The 20,128-nt window shown below is 41.5% G+C and overlaps 1 protein-coding gene across 1 annotated transcript in view; it reads right to left on the bottom strand.

The window, feature by feature from the left end:
• The window catches only part of NDST4 (N-deacetylase and N-sulfotransferase 4), a 170,464-nt gene extending 152,355 nt beyond the window's left edge, over nucleotides 1–18,109 (bottom strand). The window contains exon 1 of the mRNA XM_084860251.1: nucleotides 16,849–18,109. Coding sequence (XP_084716377.1) covers nucleotides 16,849–17,829 — 981 coding nt within the window. The 5' untranslated portion in view covers nucleotides 17,830–18,109. The remainder of the gene's footprint in view (nucleotides 1–16,848) is intronic.
• Nucleotides 18,110–20,128: the final 2,019 nt, after the last annotated feature.

The following is a 20,128-nucleotide window of genomic DNA, read 5'->3' on the forward strand; positions in this document are numbered from 1 at the left end:
CTGATCAAGGCACAGGTGATAGAAGTGAATTTCCCGATAACTTGTAAGGTTCCACAAGACACTCTGTTGTTTTTGCTGCAACAGACTAACATCGCTGTCCCTCTGGATATAGTAATTATGTTTGCTGTCTATATAACATAGGGTTTTCTACTGTACAAGGCTCTCTCATATTATTCCAGAGCATTTCATTCTCTGAGATTCGATAATTCAAAAGTGCGCTACAGTGGTCCTGGAATTGCATCTGCACAAAGGACACGTAGATAACAGAGCTATTAAATCCATGAATAAGATATAAGGCACACAAACAGGAAGTGACGGCTAAGCTAAAACTGATACTGGCGTTGTGTGCTACTGAATCAAGAACAGAGTTGCAATAAAAAAAGCAAGAATTTAATCTGCTGGCAGCATGTGTTGCTAGCAGCATGCGTAGGGCAGTAAACAAATGGATTGGGCTAATACACTGACTGAAAATAAAAATAATAAAATTATTATTTTTCAACAACAAAAACCAGACAATCTTCTGATGATAGGAAACCTGAAAACATTTTTTGAAGACCCTGAAAGATTCAGGAAATGAAAGCATAAGTATCCTGGACCCTAGCAGCTTAGTCACGTTCCTCCCATGACAGGGAACTGGTGGCCCTTTAGGATTTGAAATACAGGAGGTTATGGGTTATTGCTATTCAAGAAATGCAAGACCAAAACACCATAATAGTGCCTGGGGTGGCCCTACCATTAGGCAGGGTGAGGCAGCCACCACAGTTGGGAGATGCAGATGGGGCAGCAGTGACTGACGTATTAGAAGACAGAGCTGCAGGTTCTATGCAGCCTGGTCAGCACTGCCTAAGCTAGCTTGCAGTCCTCAGGCATGCTGGAGGACTCTGTTCTATCGCTACTGCTGAAGTAAGATTCAGCTGTCATATCACTCCAGTCAATTTCTGTACAGGGAATGGGGCTTGTCTGTGTATGTCTGTGTGTGCACCACATATCCTTTATTTCAGAAAGCAAAATGACTTGGGCTGCTCCAGAATAGTGCAGTTGTTTGAATCCTGATCTGGGAGCCAAAGAAAATTTGGCTATAGAAGTTGCATCATTAAAATTACACTACCATTCTTGAATTACCCTTATATGATAGGAAACAATCCCTACAGGAATTATTTCAGAAGTAATTCCTGTTTTATACAGGGAGGTCAGTACTATTTTATACTTTCATAGCACAATCGTATGTATTTTTTACTCATAAGTAAATCCCACTATGCTCAGTGGGGCTTACTACTAGGTAAACACAGATAGGATTTCACTGTTACAGGTGTAAACACTTATGCATGGTGTGGAGAAAGCAGATAGGGAGGCAATGCTAGAACAGGGGTAGGCAACTCGATTTCCTCCAGATGTTTCGGATTACAGCCGCCATAATTCCTCACAATTGGCCATGCTGGCTGGGGCTGATGGGAGTTGTAGTCCAAGACATCAGGAGGGCACCAGCTTATTGCTGTACTAGAACCTGGGGTCATCCAATGAAGCTTAATGGTGGATGATTCATGGCAGATAAAAGGAAGTACTTCAGCAGCAGCACATAGTTAAGCAATGGAATTCCCTTCCACAAGATCATGTAGATGGTCACCAACTTGGGCAGCTTTAACAGGAGACTAGACAAAAAATGGAGAAAAAGGCTATTAATGGGTTCTAGTCATGATGGCTAAATATTGCATGCAGTAGAGGCAGTAGTTCTCTGAATACCAGTTGCTAGGGAACGCAAGCAGGATGGTGCAATTGCATGTCTTGTTATGAGCTTCCCATAGGCATCTGGCTGGCTTCTGTGGGAACAGAATGCTGGACTAGATAGCCCTGTGGTCTATCCAGCACAGTCTGATCCAGTGTGTGCTATGCACACACCCAACCATCAGGAAGTCTTAAAAGGTCTCTTATTCAACTGGTTACCACTCAGCAACATGATTCCCTCAAGTTCCATCGATCAATATAGGATATTTCCCCCAACACACTGCAGAAAGGGAGAGGCTTTTCAGCAGATTACCAGGAAGAGACTTCCTAGTCCTTGTACCAAATGCTTCCTCTTCTGGAATTGGATTCTCTCACTTGGTTTCATCCATCATTTGACCTTTCGAGTTTCCATTGCTGCCAAGTGGATTGCTGAAGTGGTAATCTGCTTTTAATGAAGATTTAGAATTTACACTAGAAAGGAGACGGCCCCTTCAGCAAAGAAGAGTGGAAACTTTTAAAACACCTCTTTCTCTTCAGCATGTTTCATTGTTTTTTCAGGGACTACCTGAAAGTGGGCTCTTCTGCTTCTTCTGCCAGCCCCCTGCTTCCCCCTTTGCAGCACAATAAGTCTGTAATCCTATGCACACTTGGGACTATGCCCCATTAAGCTAAATGATATTTGCTTCTGAGTCAACATGCATTGGAATGGGCTGCACAAATGTTCAAGGAAGAGCTTAAGAGATCCTATGATTCCTTTCTTTTAAAAGAACACAGTTCATCTGTTGAATAAGCACATCGTTGATAGGAAATGCTGATTTCTATTTCCTCCCCCCCAGCCCCCGCAAACACTGACTACTGCAGACTCTGTACAAGAATAGCCAGACAGTAAACTGTAAGGAGGCTTGCTCCTCAACCATCTTTCTCCCCTGTTTATCCATCTGCGTATGCATATGCTGCAATGAATTAATAATGCCCCTGTTTGAACTGGGGTACCTGGAAATCTTTTGTATAATGTTAATGATACTAAAGTGATGCGGTTGGCCTGAGACCTATTTTTTTCTCCATGCATTTGGATGACAAAGATATAGTTAAAAGAAAGTTAACGTGAGGGATATTGTTACTAGCGGAAGTGCATTACATCTGATATTCCTTGTGAAGTGTTTATTACCGCAAGTGCTTTTAAGACAATAATTATGACTGGCCTTTAAACTTGGATTTGCTTGCCTTTCTGCCGTGGTTCTGATTCACTACTTAACATGCTATTTTCTCATACTGGAAACAACAACAGAAAGCTTCGGCTATTGGGCGGTATAGAAACGAAATAAATAAATAAATAAATAAATAAACTAACTGGTTGTTGTTTGCCTTTTCCTTTCAAACAACTCAATTGTTGTTTTAGCACAGATTAATGAAAAGCTCTACAAAACATGACAACAGGTGACTTGAGAGGTTCCACTTTTTTTTTTTAATGGCAAGGCGGTTTATTCTGGAGCAGCGACTTCCTAGAGGAGACTTACTGACAAGAATCTGACCAACATGCAGTAGACATGTTAGACAACTAAGACCGGTTGGTGAGATTTATCCATTATAGGGGTCAAGCAGTTCTAACATCAGTAGAATTCAGAGCTGTGATGGAAGTGTGGGGAGAAAAAACTACATCAAGGGCGAGGATAGTTATGGTTGCTGTAGTGGAATGGGCTATGTTCCCAGGCAGATGCTCATGGGTAGGAAGTAGCAGCAAGATGTCGGAGGACAGACCTGTATGTGAAACATGGCCTGCTGTGCACCCCCTAAGCTAGCCTCAGGTGCGGTGGAAGATTCTGGTGCTGGAGTTGAAATAAAAATCAACTGCCAGTCTTGTCAGCTTCTGTAGATGCAATGGTTGCCATCTTGTCCAGTGTCTTTGGCTGCCCCTACCAGGCAGCCTCCAGGTTTCAGAGGCAGTATGCCCTGTGGTACCAGTTCCTGAGGAGCAATACCACCATCATGACCTGCTTGTGGGCTTTCCAGAAGCACCTGGTTCGCCACTATGGGAAACAGGATGGAGGACAAGAAGGACTGATCCTGATTCTCATGTAGGCAGCAACTGATGGAAGGTGTTGGGGGAGAAGGGACATTGTACCCACAATCTGCCTGAAATAGACAGCAGTTGGAGCCTGCTTGATCTATGTTGTGTGAATTGGAGCACAAGCTACAATAAGGCACAGAGCAGACTGGGGAAACGTGGAAGCAAAGACTGGGGAAGAAAAGTCTGGCAGATGTCTGTGTGTGGAGACATTTTCCTCAGTGGCAGCTGGCCATACAAAATGTCCAGGAGAACTGAGAATGTCCTGATCTAGGACATATTTTATCAGAGTTCCTGTCATTAACAAAGCAAGTCATTTATGGTCTGGGGGCCAAACTGCACACAACACTGAATCACAACAGCTTTTCCTTAGAATTTTCCTTCGTGCCCCCCTCTTTTTTTTTCTTGTTACAAAGCATGGTAGGAAAAGCAGTTCAGGTGGATTTTCAGTGGCAAAACTATCAGAGGGAAAATGGTTACAAAGCCCCTCAGGACTTCCGAGGCATATTGCAGTCTCCACAACTGTGTGGTGATTTTTTTTTAAATCACCCCCTGGGGCCGGCGTACATGCAACTCACTATCATTCCTCGTTTGGCCCTGGGAGATTCCTGAAGCAACAGAAATGTACTATAGATTCCTGTGCTTTCCATGCTGGCTGTGTGACTCAGGTTTTGCCTCGAGATCTAAAGCATCTGTATTCTGGTCCAGCAGCAAATTGCACTGATGTCATGACGGGCAAATCAGTCTCTTTCTGGTTCATGTCATGTTTGCACATGTTCACCCATCAGTCTGTACCATCCCATCTCCACATTAATCTGCAGTTGTTGTTTTCAAATTCTCATTTACATATGTATTTAAATATTATTTTAAATGTATTTTCTTTCAAAATACACATTTTTAACAGGGCAGTCCTTTACATGATGATGGTGGGCTCTAAGGTCAGAGTGACCTAAGCACTGAGTGCCCTGCTGAGCTCCTGCTAGTCGGGCACAAGGGAAGGAGGAGTGGCATTCACCACTCTTCCATGTTTCCCCCCATTGAAAAAATAATAATTTAGCCTCCTCTGCTCCACCTGCATCATGCCCACAGTTCTCCCTTTCCCCCCTCTGAATACAACCTAGCGTATCCTGTATCTTTCATGGATGACCAGAGAAGAAACTCAGATCTATTGCAATGCAAGTAAAAGTTGCTCAGACAATCTGCCACACTGCCTAGAAGAAAAGGCGGGCATTTGCTCTCTTTTTAGCTACCTCCTACCTAGGTTCCTGAATTAGCAAGGCAATGAACAATATCAAAACAAATGAACAAACTTTCATTTTGTCACAGTCTCTTAAATCTCACATCCTTTCACAAAGATGAAGACTAGAGCGACGAGAGATATTTAATGAGGAGGCTTTGCTTTGGTTCTCGACAAAATTGGCAGGCTCATTTAGTTCCAGTTCCTGGAAATGTACATCCAATTTACAGTTTGTTCATTAATTTAAAGTTCATATGCCAAAGAAAGGGCAAACCCAAACAAACCAGGATGTCCTTTCACAATGGGATCCCATAGCACTGACGTTTCCTCCTAAGCAGGCTGCATGGGAGGCAAACTCTCCTGAAGAAGGAAGAATGATGTTCTGGCATGGCCAGCTGCCGGAGACAGAGGGGTGAAAACTCATACCCCAAACCCAGGTGGCATCATCAGCACCAGTGAAGAGGATGGGGATAAATGTGCAAATGGGCTGGGGACAGTTAGCAGGGAAGACTAATATGTCAGTATGCTGTGGTCATCTCATCATTCACAAAATGGCACCTTTGGTGGGATTCCTTTGGCTGTTAATGAGCAACAGGAATTCACCGTGAAGTCAAACAAGCATCGGTTCTTTGGCTCACATATGAGCACTGGGTGGCCTTGTGTCCTACTTTACAGAGGACAGTCCTCAATTTGAAGGGCTGTCATAGGATAATTGAAAGCATCCTCTTGCCTAGTCCAAGTCCATTTTAAAGAGAAAGAAGGCCCATAGGAAGCGGGGAGAGCAGGGGCCTTGAGGTCACCCATCAACATCTGGGCAGCAGGCTGAGCAGGCACACAAGACACCTGGTTACAGTCTTCTCTGCTAGGGTGAGATGTATTGCACTCCTGTTTAAAGTATAGTCTAAATTTGCAACTAAGTGTATAAATTAGCATAGGTAAGTGTTATGCAAGTTGGTGTCCTCTTTTGTTTTCTTTTTTGGTGATGCTAGGTGAGCACAGCCCTGAGAATCATGCCTCACCTCCAATGGATTTATTCTGTAATCTGGGTTTGGTCACTTTTGCTGTGGCTGTTTTGAAACCCTTACAAGCATTCAAACTGGGTACACAATGATGCTCCTCCTTCCCCCTTCTCCCCACACACATTCATTGTACCCAGTTTAAAAGTCTGTAATGGACTTTGTCAGGCCTTTAAAACCTCTGGAGAACTAACCCCACACAATAAATGCCAGTTCAATAAATGTCCTTGATGTAATCTGTATTGTCACCTTAGGGTTACCTGATTACATGCTTTTGACAACCAGATTTTATGCCCTCTCTGCAAAACACTTGTTAACTTTATTCTGAAAGTTATTAGTTTGGCCATCGATGGGAGACCAGCACACATTTTCTTTTCTGTCCTCCTTTGTATATAAAATCAATGATTATTTCAGAAGGATCACAGAACTTACCAAATGGAAGCTCTATAATTAGGTTTATCACACCTAAAGCCTTCTCCTGAACACATGTAGGATGCAGTCCCCTGATGTTATGGTGTTATTTCATTCCCTATGATCAAAAGGGCTGTGTGACTCTTATATGTATTTGTGTCTTTATGGCACTGAAATGAGAGCACACTTTCAGAGTTCAAAGTGCTTTTCAATGTGCAAAGATCAGGTGAGACTTAAAAAAAACAGAGGCCTTCACAAATCCAAGGAGGTGTCAAAGACTAATGGCATTTTATATCATTTGAGAAGCAACGGAAGGAGATCAATGCTTAGAAGATGTGAACCAAGCTGAATGTTTGAGGGTCATGAGGTCCACAGGGGAAAAGAATAAATGCACACAGCATGCCCCCAAACGATGCTCTGCCGCTTTTTAGCACCATATACTATGCAGGAGAACAACACTCTTCTCAAAGCACCCTTAGAGCAAGAAGTAGGTTATATTTACCCCAGGTAGTTGATGTATTTCTCCAGCTGTTTAGAATAAAGCAGAAACTATATATTTGAAATGAATTTTCCAACTTGGCATTAGGGATGTGGTGAGTGCCCGACTTAGTCTGGGAGGCTAGCAAAATCCCTCACTCCTGGCCCCCCGGCCTCTACTCACCGAACTCCAGGGTACTGACAGGCCCGGCCGACGAGTGCCCTGGAGCTCAGCGAGCGGCTGGGAACAGCTTGGACTTGGTTGCCTGGTTGGCTGTCCTTGACAGCCGCCCGGGCAGCAGCAGGAGGCAGTGGTTCCCTGTTGCAGGCACCCTCCTGGCCGCTCCCCACACTCACCCTGGCCCCTTCCAGCTAGTGCCAGCCATTTTGCCACCTTTAAAAAAAATAAAAAAATAAGGGAGCTAAAAGAAACTGTGCATATTTACATGTGAGCATTTTTAAGCTCCCTGTTTTTCGTAAGAAAAAAAGGTGGCAAAATGGCAGGCGCTCGCCAGATGGGCCCAGGGTTGGTGTGGGCACCTCGCTGAGCTCCGGGGGCCTCAAGCACAGGTCTGGTTGGGGGTGAGTGGGGGCGGTGCTTCAGCAGGCGCCCAGAGAACCTGGGCAGGGGTGGTTTTGCACATCACTACTTGGTATACAATACATTCCTGACCACAAAGTGAATAATAATCATGTCTCAACAATTCCTTCTCTTCCATCCAGTTATAAAGACAGATGTGATTTTATTGAGATACCTTAATTTTTTTTGAAGTAGTAAGGATAAGGTTATAAACTAAATACTCAGTTCAAATCCAAAACCAGAAAAAGAGCAGAAAAGCCACATGCATGAACATTCTGACTTCCCTTTTAAGAGGAAAAGAGCACTTTCTTAGAAACTCATTTCATTATTAAGTTCTGATAAGAGTGCAATTACTTGCAGGTTGGCAGCTTTTATGTACGCATTTGATATTTGTAAGAAGAAAGGTTTTAAAAGATCCTACTGTGCATTGCCATTGGCGATGTACATTTTCCTATTAAGGATGATTAACTTTAATTTGCCATTCTAGACTTAAAATGGCTCGCTGCCTCCAATGGATCTATTGGGTTTGGTCACTTTCACTCTGCCCGTTTAGACCCCCTTACAAGCATCTAAACTGGGTACCTAATGGTGTTCCTTGTTTCAATTATTTTAATGGATTTTATGTACATCAGGATATGTTTTGACCATTTTATCCCATTTGGATTCCGATTTACTTTCCTAATTTCTTGTCATCTGTTTTCTAAAAAAAGTGTTTTGGCTGCAATCCTATTCTCACTTACCTGGGAGTAAGTCCCAGTGAACTTAATGGGGCTGACTTCTGAATAGATACAGATCTGCATTGTTAATTTCATGCTGTTATGACATATGGTCACACAATAAAATATTAGTACAACTACATGAACACATGGTTTTTTTGCCCAGACAGGAAAAGAAAAGAAAAGGAAGAAATCTTATAGTAACATTGCAGCTTCATCTCTGTAGACTACAATGTATGATCATCTAAGAATCCTTGAATGGTGTACAGATGTGGGGGAGGGAGAGTAGGGCTGCTGCAGTCCTTAGTGTACTTGCCAGGAGGAGGTAAATCCCACTGATTTGAGTAAATGTCTGAGTAAATGTGTCTGAAAGTGAGCTCTAGGATGCACATAGGAACTATGTGGAATAACATCCTATTTCTATATATCTGCAACAGTATAGCCCTATGCAGGTGTTCAGAATGTGTTGTATCCATTTGTTGTGAGGGGAAAGGGGATGTGTGCTGAGGCCTCACCCTTGGTTTACCAGGAAGTTCTGAACTTCTGAAGGAGAAATGCAATTGTGTTCAGGTTACAGAGCTGCCTTATCTGGATTCCTAATTGGACAAAGCTCTGTAACCACATTCACCTTGATCACAATTACATTTGGACAAAGCAATTACATTTGGACAATTACAATTGGACAAAGCTCTGTAACCACATTCACCTTGAACGCAATTACATTTCTCCTTCAGACCTTCCTAGTAAACTTGGAAAGGTCAAGGGTGGAGGGGGATGGTCTGTAGCATGTATTCCCATTCCCCTCCATGGATATTTATTATTATTATTATTAATAATAATAATAATCAATATAATCAAATCCATATTTTCTTTTAGCAATCATTCAAATTAGGGAGAACAAAGAGTAAGAATGGACATCCCCTTTATGCTTTAGGCTTTCTGGATCTGCTTTGTTTTCCACTAAAGCCTTGAGATCTACCAGCTGGACCCAGGTGCAAAATAGTGGCTCACGAAGGCAGACATAGAATTGAGGAACACGGTGCCTCTGAGCTTGTTCCCAAATCCTTTCACACACTAATGTATTCCTGTTTCCCCCCAGATTTTCTTGATTTCAGCAGCCTAACTTAGAAGGGGCCGGCAAAGAGCTTTTTGTGGTTGTTTTATTATTAATTCATTTGGAGCTGGAAACTGTTGCTGAGCAACTGCAAATCACCCAGAGGTCTATCAGTAGATCCCAGTCTACTTACTGCCCACTCCTGAAATAGATGGGCAATAGATGCTATGATGCAAAATAGCAATGTGAAATAGCTAGCTGCGTCTGTCCTGTAACTGTGGGGTGGGCAAGAAGTAGGCCACAAACACAATAAAATACGTACACATTTATGGCAGAAAGGGCAGTATTCCCTTTGAATACCCAGCCATTGCCTGGGGGCTTCACTTCATCACACAAGGCTAAAGACCCTGCAATTTACCGGGGCTTCTGCTTCCAGAATCTTTGTGGGATCAGATTAGGTCCTTTCCACGTAGCTTTAAAAAAAACACCCTACACTTCTCAATGAGTTCTATGTGTTTCATTACAAAGCTGCTAGGTGGTGCTATTTTTTTTTTGTAATAAAAGCGACTTTAAACTGTACACCATCATTTATGTCGACCCCATGGCGAAAGAAGGGAAAATACCGGACTTTCCTTATCATGGAAAACAATGCAATAGAGCTCACAAAGAGCAGGAGGTTCCCTGAATGAGGGCTGAGTCGTGTACAGGACCCACAAACTTCTGTGAGTAAGCAATCTCCATAGCAGGATAAAATCCCGGTGTGAAGGAGCCCTGGGAAGGGCCTTGCCGCTGCTATCCCATCACAGGTTAGGTTTCTTTTTGTGGACTACTAAATTGTTCTGATTTGCAAAGTTATGTATAGACAGCTGTTATCTGGGAAGTAATTCCATGGAAGAATTTACCAGCACACAAAAAGGTCAGGATAGAAACCTTCTCCCTGGTGTTTTTGCTTTCCTTGTGCAGAAAGATTTTTTTTATTATTATTATTGTGAGGACACATTCAAACAGGTTGTTTCCCACATGCATTCTAAGATAATGTAGGCCTGGGAAGATTGCACCATGCTTCCTGATCATTTGAATCAGATATTAGTTCAAAAGGCACAGCAGAAAACCACTATCTCAAAATCATTAGACGTCCTGAAATATATAAACCACAGCCTACAATATCCTTTTGAAAAATCCATTTCCCTTGTCTCCTTCTGATGTTTTCTTTTTCTCACTGAAAAGGGTGCTTTAACTCATGGTGGAAGGTCATACATACTGATTTTAAATTGTGTGTGAATGTTGATAAATCTTTCCCTAAGTCTCAGTAGTTTTCCATTACAGTAAAACAATCACTATTTTGGGGGGTATCATATTCATTAAAAAAAAAAAAACACTTGGCTTGGATACTAATGGATTCTAAAAATTCTATGGCCTGTAAATGACTCATTAACAAATACACTGAGAAACCAATTTATCTGAAAGCAAATAAAATAAAACTCAAAAACTGGGAAGCTTAGGCTAAAAGCTAAATGAAGGATACTGATTAATCTAAAAGTGTTTTATATGCAGGTATCATCCCTGCTGACTACAAGCATCTTTTTTTTTTTTTCCATAGAGAAGGTATCGATCACAGCTAGCAAAGCGTATTAAGGTTGTGCCTATGGCAATTCCATGCTTGTATCCACTGAATGCAGAGAAATTGGCAATAGCTGTAATATTCCTCTGCTGCAAACTTTGTAAATGATGCAAACGGGAAACTGGAATGTATAAAGGAACTTTACTTGAACAGTGAAGCAATAAAATAGCCAAAGCTTTTGGCTTCTGTTCTTTGATTGTTGTTCTCCAGAATGGCTTCCTTGCATATAATAGTATGGAAAAACTTTGGTTCCTACTATCGGTCAGTATAAATAATGTTAATCATCTGTCTAGAGGTCACTGTATTAAGTACAGACAATGTGGTGTAGTGGTCAGGTGTTGGACTAGAAGCAGGGAGACCTGGGGTCAAATCCTCAGGCAGCCATGATGCTCACTGGGTGAGCTTAGGCCAGTCACAATTTCTCAGCCTAACCTACCTCACAGGGTTTTTATGAGGATGATATGGCAATGGAGAGCAACCTCTATCCTGGAGGAAGGATTGGGACTCAATTGATGTGGGAGGTGAGGGTCAGCAAGCAGTTTCTGCATATGACTGAAACCTAAATGCAGGCTAAAATTGTGCCTACCCCCAAGGGGAAAAACCCAAACATAATCTACTACACATATCACTTAGGCATTTATTTCATGGCACGTTATGCCTTTGGCTGAAGTAAAAAGTCCATACCAAGTTTATCCTGGCAAGTTTATCCCTAAAAAGTTGTCAACAAAGTGATTGACTTAACAATCCACACTGAATGCAATTGGTCTTTTAAGTACTTTCATGAAAAATAAAATGTTTGCATAGTTTACATACGTTATGTTAATGCAGGTAAACTATGCAAATTTTTCACCTAAAAATAATTCAGTGACAATTCAGTGCCTGCCTGATTATTTTCTGGAACATGCATAATCTTCCCAAATGCACACCACTAATGCAAGTCTCAGCAACCTCAAAAGACCTCCTGATGTTGCAAAGCACCTTGAGAATCTGTCCATGAGCTCCCCGTTCCTTGTGGTAGAGAAATTTTATAGCCCTGAATCACTGCATATATAAGAATATATATAAACAGAAAGAGCGTGCATGTGCAAAAGGCATTTTTGGACATATAGTTAGCTATGTCAATTTGATCTTCTTGATTTTTTTTAAATACCCCCAAACAGCAACTTGTACAGCAGTGGATAAAACAGCACATTCTCCCTGGCGAATAGGACAAAGACATCCACAAAGATTGTCCAGCAAAATCCCCTGTTTTTATCTAGGGTAGTGCTAGATTCCTTACACTGCATTAAAAAGATCCACTATAAGGAGACATTTTGGGGGGCTGCTGCTTCCACAGACTTTGGCCTCAGGATGAAAAGGGCAGCAGAACCCACCCCATGGTTAGATCTGACAGCAAGGCAAATGGCAATAGGTGTGAAAAGCAAAAGCTAAGAGCAGCGTGAAAGGGCAGCCATGTTTCTCTTTCCATATGTATGCACCATTCTAAGACCACTAAGTGGGTCTATTCTTTACATGGAAAGGACTGTGCATGGGAGGGGAGCAAACCACCACCCCTGCCTTACCTCTGTGGCTTTAAACAATTTTCTCCCAGCCCAGCTCACTTTCTGTATCTGGACTGAGAAAAAAACTACTTCAAGCAGTAGAGCAGAGCAAGATCAGGTGGAGAGGGGGCAGGTTACATAAGAACATAAGAAAAGCCCTGCTGGATCAGACCAAGGGTCCATCTAGTCCAACATTCTGTTCACACAGTGGTTGTCGACCAGGAAACTACAAGCAGGACATGAGCACAACAGCACCTTCCTGCCCATGTTCCCCAGCTACTGGTGTACATAGGCATATGGCCTCAGGTACTGGAGGTGGCACATAGCCCTCAAGCCTAGTACCCATTGATAGATTTCTCCTCCAGGAATTTGTCCAATCCCCTTTTAAAGCCATCCAAGTGGGCCGGATATCACTATGTCCTGTGGTAGCAAATTCTGTAGTTTAACTATGTGCTGTGTGAAGAAGTACTTCCTTTTACCTGTCCTGAATTTCCCACCAAACAGCTTCATGGGATGACCCCGGGTTCTAGTATTTTGAGAAAGGGAGAAAAATGTCTCCCTATCCACATTCTCCACACCATGCATGATTTTGTAGACCTCTATCATGTCTCTCCTTACCCTCCTTTTTTCCAAGCTAAACAATCCCAGCTGTTGTAACCTTCTCTCACAGGGGAGAATATGCTCCAGCCCCTTGATCATTTGAGTTGCCCTTTTCTGCACTTGTTCCAGCTCTACAATATCCTTTGTACAGTGTGGTGACCAGAACTGTACCCAGTATTCCACGTGTGGTCGCACCATAGATTTGTATAAGGCAGTATGATGTTGGCAGTTTTATTCTCAATTCATTTTCTAATTATGCCTTATACAGAGTTTGCCCCCCGTTTTTTTGTTTTGTTTTGTTTTTTTAATTTTTTTACAGTAGCGCACACTGGGTTGACATTTTCACTGAGCTGTCCACCACAACCCCAAGATCTCTTTTTTAGTCAGTCACCACTAGCTCTGATACCATCAGGTTATATTCCAAGTTTCACCGCCCACTCAGTCACGTCTTTCCTATAAAGCAGAGGTGCACAACCTTTTCAGCTCCGAGGGCTGCACTGGGTGCCTGCTGGGTTGACGGGGCCGTGGCTCACTGGTAGAGCACCTGCTTTGCATGCAGAAGGTCCCAAGTTCAGTCCTCAGCATCTCCAGGTAGGGTTGAAAAAACTCTACCTGAAACTGGAGAGCTGCTGCCAGCCAGTGTGGACAATACAATACTTAATACTGATTAAGATGGACCAATGGTCTGACCCAGTATAAGGCAGCTTCCTATGTTGATGGGTCCATGGGTGTGCATGCCCATGCACATACACACACACCACTTACACTCACCCCAGCAGCAACAGATCTTGGTCTTGCAGCAACAGCATCTGTTCTGGCTGGCAAAAAAGAGACCGGGGGGGGGACACCCTATAGGAACAGGCTCTTTGGTTCCTACCATAGAAGTTTTATTCCCAGAGCATCCAAGAAGGTAGGCAGAAACCTTCAGGCACTCCAGAGATGCTCTAGGAATGAGGCTTATATGGCAGGAACTCTAGAGTCCGTCCCTAGATCATCCCCTCCTTTTTTGGCAGCAACAGATGCTGGGGATTTGGGGCTGCCAAAAAGGCTTGGGACTGTACTTTTTTGCACCCCTGCTAGAATGAATAGACGCCATTCCAGATTAATATGTGTATGGGTCAGATATATGGGCAGCTGGGTGGCTTTCTTATCATGTCTAATTTGGCCCTATTTTTTGTCACTCTGATGTGGAGTGAATGTTTGCCAGACTGGATCCTAAACTGAAATCCTAAATGCAATTGCTTGTACAGAAATCCCACTGAAATAAATGGGGATTTCATTCAAGTAAATATAGTTACAGTAAGGACATAAGTCTGGTGTTATGGTAACGGAAATGAGATGTGTGATACAATATTGCATATAATTATCTAGGATGCTGTATTAACCCAGCAATTTTGATTTCCACTGTAAATATTGTAGTTTGGTAGGTATGGAATTATCCTGAAGAGACCTTCCATACAATGTATGTATGTATGCATGTATATCTCATCTTTCACCCGGAATGGTCTTAAGGCAGTTTACAGAATAAAACACTGCATTACAGTAAAAGTACAACATCACATGATAAAAACATAAGTACAAAATTGCAACCAGCAGATAAACTATCAGTAAAAGCACTTGAGGTCCTACAGTGCCATTAAAAGCATGAAACAGCAGGACAGAGTTCATCTAGCATCTGAAAGACAGCAAAGATGGTGCCAGGCAAATAAGTCTAGGAAGAGAGAGTTCTATAATTTAGATGTTCCCCAAAAGAAGTCCCTAACCTCATAAGATCTTAATCAGTGGGCAGCTTCACACAGGAGAAGATGGTCTTATAGATACCCTGGTGGTGTATAGGGATGTATGAACTTGCTTGCGTCTGCTGAATGCAGGTGCTCGCAGAGTCCCTGCTGCCACCTACCCCCACAAGCTGGGCTGCACGAGCCCTGGAGGGCTTGGCGAGTAGTTTGGGAATGTCCTGCAGCTCCCGCTCCTCAATGCAAGTTGCCATTTTTACACAAGATGGTGGCTCACATCGAGGCATGGGTGGCTGCAGGGGTGTCCCCATGTATGATCCTATTCAATTTACTTTCCATCAGGAAAAATAATTAGTGGAAGCACAAAGCTGGTGGGGAGAAGATTAAGAATGCAGAATGTTGAACTAAATGCATGTCCCATTGAAAGCAAAGGGTGAGACCTGGATTTGGCTGTGCATCCTATTTATACCCGTAGTTCCTAAAAGTGAAGATATTTCAGACGCTATGGATAACTGAGATCATGGGGTAGAAAAGCAGAAAACTCTGCAAGAACAAAGGGACAGACTTTGCATATCCTTATATAGCATGCAGCAAACAGTTTATTCAAATAATGGATTGTCCTGGCTACAAGGCTATAGTTTTCAAGTTCTTTCACTAACTAATAGTTTAATATGGAACCGTATATGGGCCTTTGTTGGATTCATGAAGGAACAACTAGACCTTGAAATATATGTTCTGCACCTATTGTCCTGACTGGTATACAAAAAAGAAAAAAAGAAATGATAGACATGGAATAAGTCAGATTGAAAACATATATTAAGGAGAGAGAGAGAGAGAGAGAGAGAGAGAGAAAGAAAGAAAGAAAGAAAGAAAGAAAGAAAGAAAGAAAGAAAGGCTTTTTGAATTTATGTTAATATCTTAGAGAATAATTTCAGCATTTATAAGGTGAATATGACCCATGAAGAAAATGCTAATCATTCTGAAATGGAGAAATGGCTGTGGTACTTATTCCCACAATGATAATTCACTTGATATTTAGACATATTTAGACAATTCCAAGGGATAATTTAATTAGGTATACTGCTAGTGCTACTAATTTATTTGTAATCTCCAAGTTGTATCTAAGACTTGCCAAGACTCTTTTCTGACGATCCCTCAGGGCACCATCCAAAATCATTTTCTTTCATGTTAACCATTAGAACTTAGCAGGAGGCAAACTCTGTTACAGCCTTCTCAACCTGGTAGCCTCCAGATGTGTTGGACTACAACTCCCATAATCCTAGCCAGCATAGCTTGGGGACCATGGAAGCTGTACTCCAACACATCTGGAGGGTGTCAGCTTGGGGAAGGTGACTCTATTAGTACAAGGTCGAATACTTAACTGCTATTCCTGATGACCTATGGGAGTGTTAGGGTCTGCTGTGCCCAGAGTTCTTTGGGTTCAATATGTTCCCTTGGGTGAGCTGCTTATATATTCACTAGTTCTGTGTTTGTTACCTATCTGAAGCTATTCTGACTTGCACAGTCATCCATCCACAGTTTGGTGGGTGAGTCAGGGCTAAAGTGTGGAGGACCAGCAGACTTAATCGATTGCTTTATCAACTTCCACTCCCTGAATTTGAAAGAGAAATCCTCTGTCTGACTACAAATAAATCCAAAATACCTTATGTCTGAATACAAACAGTAAGATTAGAGAGCAGTTTGGTATAGTGGATAGGATGTCAGACCTGGGTTTCTGCTTAGCCATGAAGCTCATTGGGTGACTTTGGACTAATCAAAATCTTTCAGCCTTCACGAAGCTGTTGTAAGGATAAAACAAGAGAGGTGGCATGTATGGTGCACTGAGAGCCTTGGAGAAAAGATGGGTAATATTACCTTTTAAGAAGGTAATCATTTAATATAATAAAAAACCTAGCCCTCTCCTTTAAACACCTATAGGGCAAGTGGGTGCTTGCAAAATGGAGGATGACAGAATTTGAGAGGTATTCCTGGATCACTGATGCTTTATGTGCATCATGTGTAATCAATAAATAAATTACAGAGAGGAGATTCACCATTAATTCTCATCTTACCTTCACATCTTTTACATTCATCCTTGTCCCTTCCTTCCCCACAAAGATGTCATCGATGTCAACAAGAATGTATCTATCCAAGGACAATGTAAGCCTCTTCCCTGTCAAGAAGGAGACCGCATCTATAAAAATGAGTTTGTGCAGCCAAAAGTTCAAGTTGTTTCCAAAAAGGACTCTTTGAATCCCATCATGAAGTCCCAGGTCCTGAATCACTGTAGCATAAAGAGAAACTTTAGGCAGTGATGCTGGGAATGGTTTGGAAGCCTGAAATTCTGTTAAAAGCACTGGTTGGTAAGTGGAGTGATTAAATTGGAAAACAGTCCAGTCTTCACCAGGTAATGGGCCTTTCTCAACCCTCGGGGCTTTGGTTATGTGCAGCAGAGGAGACTGAGGGTTTACTAAGTAGTCTTGCAGAGCTACGTTATTGTAAAGATGTAATGGAAATCCTTTGAGTTTAGTGCTTGACATGCTGTTCTCATTGGCTTTATGAAAACCAATTATGCTAACACTGTATTCCACACAGTATTTTTCTAGGAGTTCTCTGTTCCAGGAATCCATGGATGTGTACTTCAAAATATTTTCATATATTACAAGGATGTATTTCCCTTTGCCATTATCTGCCAGTGGAGGAATGTCTCCTTTCCCAGATGCAATCACCATCTGATACTGAAATCGACTTGACTCCAGAATGGCTATGATGTCTTGGCCAAGCTGAGAATACTGACTTTCAACAAAGAGCAGGACAGTAGGGTCTGTTCTAGATGGATCAAGCGGCTTCACCATTTTAAGTTCCATTGACCTGTATGGTAAAAGCTTAAGGTCCTCACACTCTACCCCTCCTGTGGCATCAATTAGAGCTATTTCTTGCTTGTGACCTGTATACAAGTAATAAGCAGAAATGACTATGCTCACCAAACAAAAAGTGGCTAAGAGAATGACAAGTGTTCGGAAACTTCTACGAAGTTTCACGATCAGATTCATTGTTTTAAGCGCTTTCAATTTATTTGTTTATTTATTAAAAAAAAAACCGCACACACAATTGGCTTCTTCCTTCTAAAGTGCCATTATAAACAGACCGAGAGATGGTCCCAGTACTACTCTCCAGACATTCATGTGACCATTGCAATGCATTTATAAGGGGGGTGAATGAGGCTATAAAACTGAGAGCTGGAAGTCCGAAGAGGTGGAAATCTATATTGGAAGCAGCCTTCTCTGAATGCACCAGTCGCCAATAATCAATGGAGGAGACACTTAACATTATCTGCAACAAAGTGAGAAATTAGAGTAGGTTAAGAAAATCCATACAGCAATTAAAATGTGTTAATTAAATAAGCTAGTCACTTCTATTAAAAAAAAAATCCCCAGCATGAGAAGTTCTATTGATTCTACTGTAGAGAATGACAGTGGGATGCCTTCCTAGTATAATTTATGTGTGAAAAAAATACGTCTCATTTGCAGTGGTTGTCCAAAATACTTGTGATATTAATTAAAGCCTACACACACATCATGCTACATAAAAGTATAATTAATGTTAAAACACCTTCTTCTTGATTGCAAAGGCTGTTTGTAAGGGCAACGGAATGAAGGGCAAAGAAGTACTTCAGATCAAGACAAAACTTATCCAAATATTTAACAAATGTTAATTTCTGGGGATTTCTGTTATTCCTCTCAAAAGGACATACCTATCACAGCAGGGCTGGAAAAGAGGATTTCAAGGCACTATGAGGCAACATGAACTATTTGGGAGCTAACTCTATATCTGGCTGAAGGAAAACATTTATATTTTCAGTATAACATTTTTAAGGGTCTGGGTAACCAGGGGAATGGGGATTATTCTAACCTTGATTTAGAGTTTGGCCCTCAAATAGCTGAATATGGTGAGTGCATGGAGCAATCCTTATACAATGTGGGGAGGGAGGATGCTTGTTCCTTGTATAGGTAACTAACTAACTAACTAACTAACTAACTAACTAACTAACTAACTAAAATGCTCCAATGTAAGGCCAGGATACACAAATTAAATAATTAAACAACATGTACTTCAGGACTGGTTCTCAAATTAAACTGTAAAGTACTGTGCTCACAGAAGGAACTATATGAATAATCAAAACCGTTTTCTGTTTAACCCAAGTCAGTGACTTGTGGATTATTGTTAGCGAATGTCAGAAGTTTGGACTTAGTTGCGGCAGTTATATCATTTGTGCCACTACTTAGGCCTTCTCTCCCTTCATCTCATTCACTGATGCTGACTTTCAGTCCCCTTTGTGAAAAGCCAAAACACCCTGTCCTCCACTTCCAGAGGGTCTGGACTATGGCCAGTATAACTGTAATGTAGGGGTCTCCAATGTGGTACCCATGGGCACCAATGTGCCCATGGATGCCTCTCCTGGGGACTGCTAGGCATTCTGTCCTCCTGATTTTTATTTTATTTCTTAAGATTTTTAAAACTATTTTTTTTTTAAACTGGTAGACTGCCATGCTGCAAAGCCATCTGGTGCCATCTTTATTTGGGTTTGAAAGAGTGTTTATGTTTGGGGTCTCAGACCAAGATTCCTATTTGGATTCTTAGGCAAGCTACTTTTCTTTAAGTGTCACCAGTTTGCCTTCTGAGAAATGACTGTTTTGTGGCCAGCCATGCTCACAATGTCAGCCATTTTGTGAGAGTGCCCATGACACTCTCTCAAAATTACAATTTTCCCACAGACCCATAAAGTTTGGGGACTTCTGCTGTAATGTTTTTATAGTATCTAAACATGAACAAGGTACTTCAAACACTTCAGGATCATTATTATGTCTAAATATGATATTTTAATAAGCATAGAATAGAGCCATTAATAATGTTTTCTCATTTATATAATATGTTTTTCAAAAGTTTATTTATTTAATATACTGCATTTTTGCTAAAAATGGCACTCAGTCTGGCTAACAGCTCAGGCTGGCTAACAATAATAAAATACAATTTAAAAGCAAAATTGTGGAGTGGCAGGGTAAGGGTAAAAAATGACAACAAACAAAAACAAAGCAAAATCTTAAATTGAAACACAACAAAAAACCCAGTTCCATTAAAACAGATCCATTAAAACACTATTACAAACCCAACCAATTAAATTCTTTACATTCTTGATTTCCAAAAACATAGGGCAATAAACGCTTAGAACTGGAAAAGTTCTTCAGTAACAATATCCTATTTGTATGACAGTAAACATATATTACCAGTCTACTAGTATTACCTCTTCTACTAACAGTATTATTACGGTCTTACGGTCTTATTGCCATACAG

This window comes from Heloderma suspectum, chromosome 5 (assembly GCF_057233095.1).
Source record: "Heloderma suspectum isolate Gila_16-S chromosome 5, 16-S_ref, whole genome shotgun sequence".
NCBI classification, from domain to species: domain Eukaryota; kingdom Metazoa; phylum Chordata; class Lepidosauria; order Squamata; family Helodermatidae; genus Heloderma; species Heloderma suspectum.